Source organism: Macrobrachium rosenbergii, chromosome 56 (genome assembly GCF_040412425.1).
Source record: "Macrobrachium rosenbergii isolate ZJJX-2024 chromosome 56, ASM4041242v1, whole genome shotgun sequence".
NCBI lineage: Eukaryota > Metazoa > Arthropoda > Malacostraca > Decapoda > Palaemonidae > Macrobrachium > Macrobrachium rosenbergii.
In genome coordinates, this window is record NC_089796.1 from 26,632,735 (window position 1) to 26,649,533 (window position 16,799).

General features: G+C 34.6%; 1 protein-coding gene across 1 annotated transcript in view; it reads right to left on the reverse strand.

Moving 5' to 3' along the window:
- Positions 1 to 741: 741 nt before the first annotated feature.
- Positions 742 to 16,799, reverse strand: part of LOC136836290 (uncharacterized) — a 484,005-nt gene continuing 467,947 nt past the window's right edge. Inside the window, exon 7 of the mRNA XM_067100354.1 lies at positions 742 to 2,362. Within this exon, the coding sequence (XP_066956455.1) occupies positions 2,189 to 2,362 (174 nt within the window). The 3' untranslated portion in view covers positions 742 to 2,188. The remainder of the gene's footprint in view (positions 2,363 to 16,799) is intronic.

The window sequence follows — 16,799 nt, forward strand, 5'->3', positions numbered from 1 at the left end:
CATAAGTTTCCCCTTTGCTCCACCATGTCAAATACCCTAGAGGCATCCTGTACTTCCACTTCTGTCATTTTTTTCATTTGTTCATTGTCAGATAGCACCTCAAAAGAACTTTTTTTGGTAGTTTCATGGTGCACTGTATATTATCTTGAATTACTATTCATTTGTGATATTTGGGTGTCTGTTTTCCATGGTGGCCTTCAACGAAAGATTTTTTCCTGGATCAATAAGCCCTCTTGCTTTTGACTCTGGTTTTTCTTCTTTGGCTAGAATCAATATTCTACCCAGATAAGTAAAAAATGACAACAAATACATCTACAGTTGGTGCACTGCCTGTCTGAGGGATGGACCAGTTCCATTTACAGTACAGTGTGAAATGTAACAAAAATCATGAAACATGCTTTAAATGACAGACTTGATCACAACAAACACCAAATCCAGTTCTGGGAATAAATAACTCAAAAGAAGCTTTGACAGAATCTTCCAGCCATTTTATCCATCCAATTACCAATTACAAAGATTTTACAAAACTGGAACCTACTAAGTAATATAAAGTTATAGTATCCATGGCCAAAATCACTAGGCCAGCCCTGTAAGATTTAAGAATGTTATCTCACTGGTTTGTTTAAATTTATTAATAATTAAAATAACCAATCATCAATGTTATTTTGGTCTTGTCATAGCAAGTAAAACTTGTACAAATCAAAACAAAATGAAGTTTCCATTGTATATAAAACAAAAACAGTATGGTAAAATTTTATTTTCATTTGAAATAAGAATAACAATCCTTCAAAAAATTTATCCATATAAAACACTTACAAAAAGTATAAAGTTATGAAACTTAAAGCAATAGAAGATTCAGCTGGTGAGATATCCTGTTTGCTGCATACAATGATTCATTTTCATGACTGTTAGAGTTACTGCAGTCTATCTGAATTGAAACTACACTATTACTCCAGTATTTATCTCCATAAGAGTGACCGACACAAAATTTGCATTTGGCAATCAACACAGTCCACCTTCACAAAATCACAGAAATGACTGAGAAATTTAACTATGAAGACAATCACCATTACAATGTGCATAAATATATTTTGGTAAGGTCCCAAAAAGTAGTTCCAACACTGGTTTCAGCAATTTTCTGTATCAATCATATACACAGAAATGCATTCCTAGTTTAGTATCTTAAAACTGCATTGCTCTATTTATGCAGCTTTGAAATGGTTAATATTGTACTGAAACAGACGAATATATTCATTCAAGCTTGGGATGCATGACACAAAAAAGGCACTTCATAAGGCTGGCTCTCAAAGATACAAGTAGTACTACACTTCTCCTTGGACCAGAGACCAACTCTCCTTGTGCATACAGTATATGAAAGTGATGTTTTTATCATAATGGCAACAAAAGACTGAACCCTCTGTGTGCCAAGTACTGTAAGTCAAGTCTTCAACAGACAAAATTCATAAAGAGAAAAGATAGTGAAAACAAAAAAACTATTTCTCTGTATTTGCATGAACCATTTTTATAGAAAAATTATATTTTGATCACATAAATCAAATTAAAAATTATTTTTTAATCCATTATGGATGAACAGGTAAAAGTTGAAGTACATCTAAAATAAGAAATAATTCTTTACCAATGTATGTATACAGAAAGTTAATGAAAATATCACTTCATTACTGAAGTAAAATTATTCCTCTCATACATGGGAAGCAAAAAATACTTTCCTTTACAACTTAAAAATACAAACTTAAAAAGACAAAGCTATTTAATAGAACAAGTAATTTCTCAAAAATAAAAATTAATCCTATCACTGATAGTGCAATGAAATTTTAAAACCAAAATTAAAATATTTATCCCTTTAACACAAATAAAAGCATAAACCAAGTCACTTAAAAGAACTATGTAATCATACAAATTCATTTAAAAGAACTATGTACTCATACAAGGGAAAATAAAAAAACCTTGACCAAAAGTCAAAATAGAATGACAAATTTAAATCATGCATCTCCTCCTATCTTAAAACTACCTAATTTCTAGTAAATTCTAAAATAAAGATTATAAGAGAAATTTATACTGTGCACTAACTACAATAAAGAAAAATAAGCGACAACACTTGATTCCTAATAATAAAATAAAATTTCATTCTTATTTTGAACAGTATTAAAATTGATCCACTTAAAACTAACTAGTTATAAAGTGATTTCACTTGGGTGCTACCACGAGATCTCATTGCCAGTAACCAGGGCGGAAGGTCTTTGATAATACCCTTCTCAGCAAAATCAAGGTACAAGTGAAAAACAGATGGTGCACTTACTTGCATCTCTACCTGGCTAAATCTGAAGTCTTGCAATTTAGGATTCTGCAAGAAAATAAAAATAAAATAAAGTTTTACCTATGCCATTTTTATTCTTATCTAAGTGATGAGAGGTTGTAGAATAAAAACTACAGTGCTTCTAATCCTAAAATGAGAGACTGAGAGAAAATATGCCACTTATTTGAAAAAAGTTACAAGTTTAATTCCCTCACTCTGGTATCTTAAAAAATATATAAGGCAAACAAAAATATCAATCTCCCAAACACAACACCATGTGCATTATTGTTATGGTTAAAAGAACCACAGTTGTCTTTACATATATAAACAGTGTGTTTGTAATTATAAAAAGGAGCATTCACATTTTCCAGCATGACTCTTCAGGATCTTTCAACCAAGAGTGACAGTAGAACATCTTATGCTGACAAAAACAACATGCAGTATGTTAACATCCACACTACTACATCATTTTCATTATATAGTACTTATAAATATAATTTAATCGGACCACTGAATCAAATGTCTAGACACCTGTCAGGATTGGTCTGGATGATTTGTTTTGAGTGTGGTTGAAACTTGAGAAGGAAAACAAATTATTTTTAATTATTATAATGTAATTTTAATGAGACCACTGAGTCACGCTGCTAGATTCTCATGGGGGTTCACTCGAGGAATTTGTTTTTACATAGAAGTAGAAGTCTGACAACTCAGTAGTGTATGGAAAGAATGAAGGGAACATATGAAAAGTAAAAGCCAGCAGCTGGGGCCAAAGGGACTGTGCAAAGAACCCTAACACCATTTACAGTGGCCCAGAAAAATTTCAAGTGCATAGCCAGGTATAAAGGAGGCAAATAGAACAGATGAAAGGCATAAGGAAACAAAGCAGCTGGGGTCAAAGAAACACCAAAAGAGCTTTAAATATTATCTACAGTGCACCAAGTAAGGCACAAAGAAGACATTAATCCCTAAAGGAGATTTCTAATACAATATAACCTAAAAGGAAACAAAAGGAAAAACACTACTGTATAGCAAAACCAGATAAAAAAGGATATGTCCAATTTTATTGTCTGTAATGCATAAATTCAAATGGGATGAAACAAAATGCCAAAAAATAATATTGCTAAGTTTCCACAGAACAGAATAACCACTTATGAAAAAAAGAAACAGCAATGAAGGAAAAGTTGCAAAACTGAATTTATCTATACCATTACAAAACAAATATTTACATATAACCAGTCTCTCAAAACACGAATACAACATGACACATCTCTAACCCGCTACACACAAAAGAGTAAAACTAGAAATAAGTTTACTCACAATTACATTCTACCAAGGGAGCTTAAAACTAGACACTTGAAGGCTTTAGCACAGCCCAAGGTTTGACAACACTAATTACACAGTAACCGTATACTATAAAGCACTGCCACACAGAAACTTCAGTCAATTAGGCATAACATAACTGAATGGATGGCATGTTGAATGTCAGTTGCTGTACTCAATATATAAAAACCCTTTAATACCCAATATGTAAGGAATCAAAAAAAGACAAATGTTAAGTGAAATATACAACAATCAAAGGTTAAGTATATCTTAGTTTAACCAGACCACCGAGCTGGTTAACAGCTTTCTTAGGGCTGGCCCGAAGGATTAGATTTATTTTATGTGGCTAAGAACCAACTGGTTACCTAGCAACAGGACCTACAGCTTATTGTGGAATCTGAACCACATGATGACGAGAAATTAATTTCTATCACCAGAAATAAATTCCTCTAATTCTTCACTGGCCAGTCGGAGAGTCGAACGCTGGGCCAACAGCATGCCAGCCGAAATCTCTACCCACCCCTCCACTGAAAAACTTACAACAATCAAGCTTACTACATTTTATATTTCTGTTCCATCTTCACTAGTGTAATATAAATATCATATAATGCTAGTGCAGATAGAACAGAAATACCAAAAGCAGTAAGCTTGGAGTGAGACTGAACTCAGTTCCAATGAGTTGGAAATTTGTGATGTGACTTGTAAATGTGGCCACAAATAGAACCAAAGACAAGAGGTGGCATGATTCCAGTCTTATCAGTTAACCATTGTGATTTCTGCAGAGATATGTATCATTTTATGTTATATTATTGATAAAACATCTTTTCATAACAATTGCTAACAGTGTGTTTATGTGATCTTTTGTGAGTTGTTTGACAACTTTTGTTTAGTGTGAATTTATGTTTGTGTGTAACCATAAGAGTGTGGCTTGCCTGCACAGAGATGAGCCGTGCCTGAGAGAGAGAGAGAGAGAGAGAGAGAGAGAGAGAGAGAGAGAGAGAGAGAGAGAGAGAGAGAGAGAGAGAGAGAGAGAGAGACTGTGTAGTAATAGAGCATGCATTTATTTTTCACATAATAACCAGCAAAACACTACCATTCCCAAATGTTGTTGCAGTGGAAAGATAACATGCGACACCAAATTACTTTTTATTCATGAAAACTTAAGCCAAGCAAGTGTAAGTTTGAAGTCATTGATGAAGATTCAATGGCTATTGTAAATACTTTATGCAATTTTAAGTTTTTGATATATGGATAAGAGGTGAATGCTCTGACAGATCATATGCCACTTTGTGATTTTTTTAAAGGTTTTCAGTTCAGTTCAAAACTAAACATTGAATATGATTATTTATGAGTTTGGTATAAAACATACATATTTGCATATGACTGTTCAAGAGTTTGGTGCAAAGATTAAATATGTTCCTGGTATAGCTACTATTACTGCTGATGCCTGATATCAGAATCTTTGTCAAGTTATATTTTTGATCCTACATTTTTGGATGATGATATATTAGCTATAAATCTCCAGACAGTAGTCAAGAGGCAAAAAATTCACTTGATTTTGATTCTATAGATGGCCCAGGTTGGAGGCATGCTATTCTGCTCAGAGAACACAGGAAGGATTCCATGCTTAGTAAAATTATAGAGACCTTACCAGGACCTAAGAATACAAGTGAACATTACTTCATTGTTGATAATATTTTGTGTAGAAACCTCCCTAAGAAACTATACAGCCTGTGATTGTTGATACTAATAAAGTTGTTATACCTAAGAGTTTAGTGGATATTGTTATAAAATGACTCCATACAAATAAGATGAATACTCATCCAAGATTTTATAGTATGGGTAAAAAAGTGAGATATACTCTTTACTGCTCAACCATATGAGATATCCATACTTTTCTTAAGAACTGCAAGATTTGCCAAAAGAATAAGGGATCCTTATGTTAAGAAATCCATTGAGTTAAGTAGTTATCTATGTCACCCTAAGAGTATCAAGAATTTTTATCAACCCGCTCCACCTGACTCTGGATGATAATCCAATGTATTAATCTTCCTGATATCCAAATACTGTATGTTCAAAGAGATTAAAAAAAATTATTAAATTACCCCCAGATCTGAAATAAAAAAATTATGGATACTAAAACAAATGAAACCATCATGAAAGACATGCACTCATGTGCAGTTTTATTCCTAAGCAGAACTATTTCAACAAATCTTGACGAAGCATCTATTTCCACAAAAATGCATTTATTACCTCTCACTGTTTCACTGTAGTTAGTCGACAAGTCACTACAAAGAATGAAAATATGCCTAAGTCCCAGAATTTGGAACTTTAAGCATCTTCAACCTGCAGATGCCACACCACTGACAGCTCTCTTATGAAGGTGAATAATGATAAATATTACCTCTGCTACTGGAAATCATATGCCCAGCACAACCAATATCAGTGCCATAGACAGCTTTGCAAATGAACCCCCAAGGGTTTGTCCCTCACCATACAGTATTCACCTTCTTACAGTATATACTTGTACAAAATATATGTAATTTTTAAAAGCTGAAGTGCCATTCTTGACCTCAAGACAATTATTGTAAAAATTTTATTACTTGGTCAGAGATAAGTCTCATTTTTACTTGTCTAGTCAAAGATAAATCTCTTGAAGGTTTAAAATTATTAAGTGAGATAAAACTAGATGGCTGTTCCAGAACTGTTTATTCCTTTGAAATTGTGAACTTCTTATTCTATTTGATATACAGAACCCTGACTTTCTGGAACAAAGGAAGACACAATTAACCCTTAAACGCCTACTGGACGTATCATACGTCGACTAAAATTGTCTGTTGGGTGTCAAGTGAACGCACCGCACGTCGACTACAAAAATTTCAACTTCGGTCAACTTTGACTCGATTTAAATGGTCGAAAAACGCAATTGTAAGCTAAAACTCTTACATTCTTAGTAATATTCAATCATGTACCTTCATTTTGCAACAAATTGGAAGTCTCTAGCACAATATCTCGATTTATGGTGAATTTTTGAAAAAAACTTTTTCCTTACGCACGGGCGGTAACTCAGCCGAAAATTTCAGAAATTCTTTCGTCATTTTGTCGTAATTTTTGCACTGTTTTATATTAGCAGTTACATAAAGTTTTATATATGAAAATGTGCGCAATTTCATGTAAAATACAGCAAAATACAACCAATGGTTGTAGCTTTTATCAGTTTGGAAATATTTTCATATAAACCACGATAACTGCCAAAATTTCAACCTTCAGTCTACTTTGACTCGACCGAAATGGTAAAAAAACGCAATTGTAAGCTAAAACTCTTACACTCTAGTAATATTCAATCATTTACCTTCATTTTGCAACAAATTGGAAGTCTCTAGCACAACATTTCGATTTATGGTGAATTTTTGAAAAAAACTTTTTCCTTAAGTCCGCGCCAGAAATTCTTTTGTCACGTTGTCATAATGTTTGCACCGTTTTATATTAGTTGTTACATAAAGTTTTATATATGGAAATGTGCACAATTTCATGTAGAATACAACAGAAAATAACTCTTGGTTGTAGCTTTTATCAGTTTTGAAATATTTTCATATAAATCACGATAACTGCCAAAATGTCAACCTTCGGTCAACTTTAACTCGACCGAAATGGTAAAAAAACGCAATTATAAGCTAAAACTCTTACATTCTAGTAATATTCAATCATGTACCTTCATTTTGCAACAAACTGGAAGCCTCTAGCACAATATTTCGATTTATGGTGAATTTCTGGGAAAAAAAAAAAAAAAAAAAACTTTTCCTTACGTCTGCGCGCGGTAACTCGGCCGAACATCTCAGAAATTCTTTCGTCACGTTGTCGTAATGTTTGCATCGTTTTACATTAATCGTTACATAAACTTTTATATATGAAAATGTGCGCAATTTCATGTAGAATACAACAGCAAATAGCTCATGGTTGTAGCTTTTATCAGTTTTGAAATATTTTCACATAAATCACAATAACTCCCAAAATTTCAACCTTCGGTCAACTTTAACTCGACCGAAATGGTAAAAAAACGCAATTGTAAGCTAAAACTCTTACATTCTAGTAATATTCAATCACTTACCTTCATTTTGCAATAAATTGGAAGTCTCTAGCACAGTATTTCAATTTAGGGTGAATTTTTGAAAAAAACATTTTCCTTACGTCGCGCTGATAACTCGGCCGAACATCTCAGAAATTCTTTCGTCACGTTGTCGTAATATTTGCACCATTTTATATTAGTCGTTACATAAAGTTTTATATATGAAAATGTGCGCAATTTCATGTACAATACAACAGAAAATAACTCATGGTTGTAGCTTTTATCAGTTTTGAAATATATTCATATAAATTACGATAAATAGAAAAAATTCGACTTTGGGTCAACTTTAACTCGACCGAAATGGTCGAAAACTGCAATTGTAAGCTAAAACACTTACAGTCTAGTAATATTCAATCAATTAGCTTCATTTTTCAACAAACGGGAAGTCTCTAGCACAATATTTCGATTTATGGTGAATTTTTGAAAAAAATTTTTTACGTCCATGAGTTACGAATTCATGCATCATTTTGTGATAATATTTTCTCTGTGTTGCTTCGATCGTTTTACAATTTGTTATATACCAAAATCATCACAATTTAGTGTACAATACAAAGAAAAAAAATAACCCGTTAGCTCTAACTGTTTTGCTCACAGCGCGATTTGTATAAAATTATATATGAAAATTTTTTTTTGCGGTCATATATTTCAATATTTATATATGATAATGATAATTTTTTTCATTTCTGATGGTTGCATACTAAACTTCAAGCAATGACATAAAAAGGAGCCAAAAATGAACTCTTAATCTTAAAAACTAAGCGTGCTGTGATTTTTTGAAAAAAACTTTTTTTCCGCTTCGGCGCTAGCTCCCGAACGCCGCCGGCATACGGGAGACGTTTTTGTAAATAGAGGCTCGGCGTTTAAGGGTTAAGTCCTATGAACTGTGAATGCCTCAGCAGCCACAATTCCTCTTGGGCTATGAAAGTGACTCATAAAACAAGGCTTTAAAATGCTGTTTAAAGAAGTAGTTCTCCTCATCTAACATTGCTATATCTTAAAATAAATCTAGTCTTTTTTGATGCAAAAATAATGACAGTTGCTTTTGGTGAAGGCCTTAAGAGTGTTTTACTATCCACTGACACCCAACCTGGCCAGAAAAATACCTTAGGTTTTTGTGGGCCACACAAAGTTCACATCTGAGCATCAGAGATATGAAGTTTTCATAATAAAACTAATATTGTAATACTTACCTGAACACCTGAATTAGCCCTGGTCACCTACCAGCCCGAACTACATCCCCATAGCTTTTACCCATTAAGTGGGTAATTAACTGTCAACGTTACCAATGCTTACAAGAAAATCTTGTCAAATGAGTTACCTGAATTACCACTGGCAACGCTGCTGCAAGTCCCGGCTGAGTGAAGCTGAGATCCCCAATTGCGTTATTCACTATTCAAATTGAAGTGGGGAGGAGGGTGGGAATCATTCAGGTGTTCAGGTAATATTACAATATTAGTTTTATTATGGAAACTTCATATTGCAATACACTCCCTGAACACCTGAATTAGCCCGACAAACAAAATTTTATGGAGGTGGGATCAATCTAATTCAGTCTGACCTGCCAACAGGGAAAGCAGGTAACTCATTACTCGCCTACTCTCTGGTTATCCCACTCGGCAGGTGAGGATGCCTGTAAAGAGAGTACCCCCGACGTCAGTCTCATGTCTAGGTACTGTCTGAGTCGAGCTACCTCTCATGTGGTATTAAAACCTCCTCATGGATAGAGAGCAGCAAAAAAACCAACCTAACATGTAGCTAATCACAGCCTCCCATGAATAGAGAAGGACAAACCTCCTATGTGGATAATCAAAGCACTCTCATGTATGGAGGGGTACGATGAACCTCCCATGTGGCTAATCAAAGCACTCTCATGTATGGAAGGGTACGATGAACCTCCCATGTGGCTATTGTAGCCTCTCATGTATGGAGGAGTTGAGTGTGCAGGATCTTAGAGTTCTTCGCCACCCGTTGCCACCGATGTCTGCGCAGAAGAGGTTGAAGAAACCAAGCCTGTCCACTGGATCTGCCTTACTTCACAGTACTAACGCCAAACTTAATGCTCTCACTATGAATCCCGACCAACAGAGAATCCTAAGTTCCTTAGACTACATTCATTACCTGAATTCCCACCCCCCCTTGACATTACTATGTAATTATAAGATCGAGTTGGTCGCCACAAAGGGACCCAGAAAGTAACTCTTCTCCGAAGAAAACTGAATGTCTCTGAGGTAGAAAATCGTGAAAACCGACACCGACTTCCAAGTGGCTGCCTCTAAGAACCTCCGCCCCCTCAGCTAAATGAACGCACCCTCGATAATAGAGTTAGCTGCTACACACGGACTAAGAGAATAACTCTCATGTAAGGAGGAGAATGATGAACCTCCCAAGTGGCTATTCAGACCCTACCATGTATGGAGGGAATGAGGTAGTGTGTCGAGCCGTTGACCCTCCGCCCTGCAGGTTGCGGCAAGGGCCGACGAGTGAAGAAGTATCTCAGTGCCAATGAAAGAGCCTAGGCTAGCCTACGAGAGCACCCCCTTGGACTCTCGTAGGGAAAGTATCAAAGACTAGGATACTTAAAATGTACTAAACCTAAGTTCATGTGATTATACTATTACTGTTGCTTATAAGTGCTTTGCTTTCTCTATACCAGTAATTTGTAAATACACCTATATTTCTCATAACAGGCATTGTTCTTTAGCGGATAGTTATTGTAAGTTTGGGTTTGGTTAAGTATCCTTCATATTAATCATTTAGTATCCCATTTTGTGTTGGGTATAAGGTACACTTAATTCAATTTTGATTGCAAGAGTTGCCTTGATTTTAACTTTGTGCCTCAAGTAAGGTAGAGTTCTGATTTTACTTTGTGCATTTTTACCAATCAAGTAGACATGTTTTGTTTTGGACATTAGTCTCTCTATTCTGTGGGGTATTAAGTATTTCTCACTTATGGAATTTTTGCAGATGCCTGACTTGATCTGTGAAGTAAAAATTGAACTGAGCCCAATTGATTTTTATAAGGTAAGAAAAGATATAAGCAAACTAAAATTTCTGGTGGGTAGCAGCATTTCCTCCTGAATCTTCTTAGACCAAACAGTTTTGATTGCAACTAAATTGTCCATTGTAGGGAAGTCTACTACTAAATCTGCTTACATTTGTATTCATAGCAGAGACAGCACATTGTCCTTGTTTATTAAGAGCACTGTTACAGCTATGAAATTCCTTTATATTCCTTTATTACTCATACAAGTAAATATAATACAGCTGCCAAAAGCAAAGTTGACTGTTGCCTAAGCTAAAATAACACTATATACTGTACTGAAGTAGAAACCATTTAAACATTACCAACCAGAACAAAAAACCAATCAATTCAAGCCACTAATAATCAAACATTACATTTATTCCAAAATACCTAATACCCCACAGAATAGAGAGACTAATGTCCAAAACAAAACATGTCTACCTGACTGGTAAAAATGCACAAAGTAAAATCAGAACTCTACCTTACTTGAGGCACAAAGTTAAAATCAAGGCAACTCTTGCAATCAAAATTGATATAAGTGCACCTTATACCCAACACAAAATGGGATACTAAATGAGTAATATGAAGGATACTTAACCAAACCCAAACTTACAATAACTATCCACTAAAGAACAATGCCTGTTATGAGAAATATAGGTGTATTTACAAATTACTGGTATAGAAAAAGCCAAGAACTTATGATCATTACAGCAAGTGAGAAAGTAAAAGTTACCATTCAGGAAAGCATGCTAAATACAAACACAGATCATCACTGTGCAAGAAAAGAGTTGTGAATTTATGAGAATTAGGAGGGCAAACCATTTAAAAATAAGCATACGTAATGGGTTTGAATAAAAACAAATCTGGTAGCAACTCAAAATAAGAATCTTCTGTTGACAGAAATGGAGTCTTGTCTGTTGCAGTGCTGACCACACAAGATAAACATATGTAAACTGGACTGGGCCTGTATTAAAACACATATCTCTTGAAACGAGTCATGAAAATTTGGCAATGACAAAAATTTCCTATGAAATTGCTTTAGCATTAATCAAAACTCAGTCTTGCTCTGATGAACACAATATTGTTAAGCTTTTTCTCCAAATATTTATAACACGTATTGTACCATATTCCCCCAATCGTCCTCATAAACCAACACACTGACTGAGTAGAGTACTAACATATTGGCCCAACCTCACAGATCAAGTGCCCATGAAGCATCTTACATCATCAGTTTCTCCTATGGGTCTCTACTGCAAAGTTATCTCAGCATTGCTGTGACTCTTTATTTAACTGAACCAAAAAATGGAATCATTAAGTGAAGAGTTATCATTGTTATTTTCTTTGCATTTTGTGTTAGTGATGTCTTTTGCACTGATTATAGTCTGTTTCATCTAACTATCCACTCACCAATGTAGGTTTTAGGTAGATGTGGCAATACACATAGCTATCTCTTAATTGGCTGAAATTAATGTTTCCACTATCGTAGGCTTATTGTGATAAAGATGAAAACTATTTCTTTACTAATACAGCTGAATGCTTATACATAAAAAGAACCTCACACCTTCCTATATATTGATAATATAACAATACAAGCACACAAACGACGAACTTGTATCAAACAATCTACATAGATCAAACACAAATGAATGCTGGGCTTTCAATAATTACGTTTAATCTTATTTTAAGTAAATAAAAGGCATCTGGCTGCGAGTGCAAATGAATGGTATTTTAATAATTTCTTGCATGTAAATTTCATGAGCAGGGTGGGAAATTTCAGTTTTTGTATGGCAATGGTATTGTGGTTTTCTTTTTAGAATACTTTGCATATTTATATTTTTTCTTAAGCATTATAAACAGCTCAGTGACTGGGCAATTTATGAGTATTTTACCAAATATACTATCAAGCAAAAGTTTGAAATCTCACCGAATTCCTGTCATCCTTTGTGGGTTCATGACACATGTATGGCATTGGTGTATAAGGTTAGCCTGGACTTATTTTTTTAATATAAGGCATTGGAATGATACTTAGAATTAATAAATAAAGGTTACAAATAAAAAGTAACTTTGTCTTATATGAAATGGAAGTGTGCTTAAAAGAAAGCCCGTAAAATTAAATATCTAATGGATAGGACTATCATTCATTTGCCAATTCTTCGTGTTCTGGAGGTCAACATCAATAAAGGTTATTTTTCCAGTTTACAAATGTGGCTATAACCTTGGTATCATAATAGTTATTTTCATATTCATGCAATGAAACTGTACATAGAAGAAAGTCTGAATGATAAGGAAATCTTGTGATCTGAACAATTTGTGGGCATAGGTCTACGTATACCACTGAGATTTGAGAGCCCATCATTAATCTGATCTGAGTGGACTGTTTTATACAAGCTTGTCTTTTGTGTACTTGTATTGTTATATTATCAATACAAATCAGCATATCCATGATTTGTATCAGAAGCTTTTAAGGGTTCTTGGTATATATAAACATTCAAATATGTTACTAAAGAAATACTTTAATATTTATAACAGTAAACCAAAGAGATCAGAAACAGTGATTGTCAGCCAATCACAAGCTACACATGCTCATGTGCCAGATCTTCACTCATGGGTGGACAGGTGAAATGAAACCAACTACAAGCAGGCACTGATAAACAAATATTAAAAAAAAGGGTTACCTACAACACAGTTTAACTGGAAAATTGAAAGTGGCATGCAAATCTATAATACTGCTCACCATACCATTAATTGATAAACTGTCATTAATATCACGAAAGCAAAAGGAGAGGTTATTACCTTTAAGAATAAGAGTTAAGATGTACACTACTATGTTATGTTAACTCTGTCTCTCTTTCTCATATCTTTAAGTGTTTATAAATTATTGTAGAATATTTATTTTATAAATGATTTGTTTAACCAGACCTCTGAACTCTTTTAGGGTTCTTCTCGGGCTGGGAAAAGAAGGGGGGAAAGAGTACATAAAAAATTAAGTAGTTAAATAAATAAATAAATAATAAAAAAAAAGGGGGGGAATTAAAAAAATCAAGAGGAAAAGAAAAAAAAGAAAAAGAAGGGATGGAAAAAAAGGGGGAAGATAAAAAGTTCTACAATAATTTATAAACATTCCATTTTTAATTAACTATATCAAGGCTAGCATGTGAATCAATTGGGAATTATATGATTTTCTGGCACTTACAGAGATTTTCATAAGGTATGACATAAAGGCTGGAATAAAAATGCATTCCATATCTTATCATCTTTGAGAGGATTTTTCTCTTTACTGTAAAGCATTAAAGAAACTGAGATTTGTGATTTCTTCTTTGGTTTTATGACTTCTGCAGTGTCTGTTTTATCATAATGGATCAATGTCTTTAGTACTATGAGGATCTCTCTCATTTTGCTTGCTAAAGTGCTACATTTATTGGTTAATTTCAAGTAAAGTGTATTTATTACATATAAATATACAGTGTTTACAGTTATGTGGTACTGACAAGGTTAGGTGAGGAAGTGTATGGAGTTGCCCTTGAACACCCCTACATTTTTTATTCACTATTATCCGGATTTCGGCATTGTTCGATGGGTCCTTGGGTTTATTAATCTGGATAACTGAAGGATTCCTTTAGTTTATCTACTTTGCCCTTATCCTGTATATCTATAACCTTGATGTTTGTTAAATTATTACACTTTGTGATTCATTGTTATTTCACTTTTTTGCTTTCCTATGTCTTTCATTATTTACTTAGTACAGTGTTACCTTGGTACTTGTTTGCTTCGGAACTTGTTGAATTCGGTACTCAGCACATTTTGACGAGAAAAAATCGTCTCCGTACTTGCTCAAGCTAAAGCATTTTTGCACCGAGACACATGACTCCCTACCCCTTTTGTTCAAAATAAAGGGTTAACTCTTTCATTTACTGCACTGCTTTCAGTCAGTGCACAACCTATGTTAATCAGCTCAACTTTTTTGTGCTTGCTTTTGTGTTCTTTCTGCATTTGTGTGCATACAGTGCATCATGGATCTTAAGAGAAATAGTGGTAACAATAGTGAGACCAAAAGAAAATTAGTAATCAGACAACTGATAGAGCAAAAAAAAAAAAAAAGGGGGAAATACAGTAATAGTTAAATAAGAAAGTGGTAGCCATGTTCCTGATCTTGCTGCTGAGTAACATATGTCCAGAAGTCTGGTCTCCACTATTGTTAAAAATAAAGTGATCAAAGCAATGGATGTAGCAAAAGGAGTTAAAGCTGTGACAAAGCAGAGATCTTGTACACTTGAGGAAGTAGAAAAATTGCTTTTAGTCATGGAAAACAGTTAGCAGGTGATACTGTTTCTGAGGCCATGATTTGCAAAAAAGCAAAAGTGTTGCACACTGATATTTTCCAAAGACTTGTACGAGCGCTGAAGTCAACGAAGCATTAAAGCCTGCCATGGCTGGTTTGATAACTTTAAAAAGAGAAGTGGCATTCAAAGTGTGGAGTCATGGAGGGGCAACCAATGCTAACAAAAATGCTGCTGTCTAATCTGTTAATGAATTTATGAATTCTGTGAAGCTTGAGGGTTTTATTCCCCAACAAGGACCTACATAACTTATGAGGAAAAGGCACTGCCAAGCCACAAACCATTGAAGGACAGGACAGCTCTGTTGTTGTGTGGGAATACTATTGGGGACTTAACATTCAAGCCTTTAATACTCTATCATGGTGGAAACCCACGAGTTTTCAAAAAGAGCAATGTTTAAATAAAACAAGTTACCTATGAAATGGAGGCCAAATAGCAAAGCTTAGGTCACCACGCAGTTTAAACAGAATGGGTAGATGAACTTGCTGGACCATCCATACAAAATATTTACTAGAGAGAAATTTGCCTCTGAAGGCAATACTGCTTTTAGACAATGGTCCTGCCCACCCTCCAGGTTTACATGATGACTTGGAAGAATTTAACTTTATAATCATTAAGTTCTTGCCCTCTAATTCAACTCCATTGATCCACCCCATGGACCAGCAGATCATCAGTCATGTACAAAAAACTCTATACAAAAGCACTCTTCGAGAGGTAATTTGAGGTGATCACAGACAAACAACTGACCATCAAGGAATTAAAGAAAAATCATTTTAATATCACTCTTGTTGATAAGGTCTGGGGACAAAGTTTCCTACAAGGCCATGAATTCTGCATGGAGGAATTTATGGCCAGAACCTGTAACACCAAGGCTGAGCCTGGCCCAGTTGTGGAGGATATAGTGTCTCTTCACAAATCCTTGGGCTTGAAAGTCAGCAGTGAAAACACAGAGTTAGTGACAGAGCACAGAGAAGAGATAACCACTCAGGAGCTGCAGGAGATTCAGAAGGAGCAGCAATATGTGGTGGTTGAGGAACTGTTGCATGGAGAACATCCCTCTTCACTTATAAAGGATATTTGTGCTAAATGTGTAGAAGTGCAAAATTCTGTGGAAAAATTATCACCCTAACAAACCTCTAACAAACCAAAATGTAAATGTATTAAATGATGAAACCATTTACCACTTCAGAGCCACACTGAAAAGACACAAAAAGCAAACATCAACTGGAAGGTTTTTAGTGAAAATTTAACCTGAAGAGGCTTAATCAGGGTTCAGTAGCCATAACAGACAGAAAATTTAAAGGGGAAAAACACCAAATGTGGAATTGCCCAAAGCTTTACTGGAAGGGAAATCTCCTTCCAAATAATAACCTTCCTCCTCACCACCCTCCTTGCCACCATCTGCTTACGCTATAAACGCTTCCCAGTACAGGTAAGATGTGATGTTACTTTATGCTGCATTATATGTATTTAATCTAATTATTGTTTTTTTTTTTATTTATGATGATGTATTTACAGTTTTAAATAGTATAATGCAAGCCCATAAATGCACAAAATACTTTATAAAGTATCATTTTCTGGAGTTCTGGAACAAATTAATTCAGTTTACATCATTCCTTACAAGAAAAATTCATTTGGTACTTTGATTTTGGCACTTGTCATGCCTTCTGGAAGCAATTA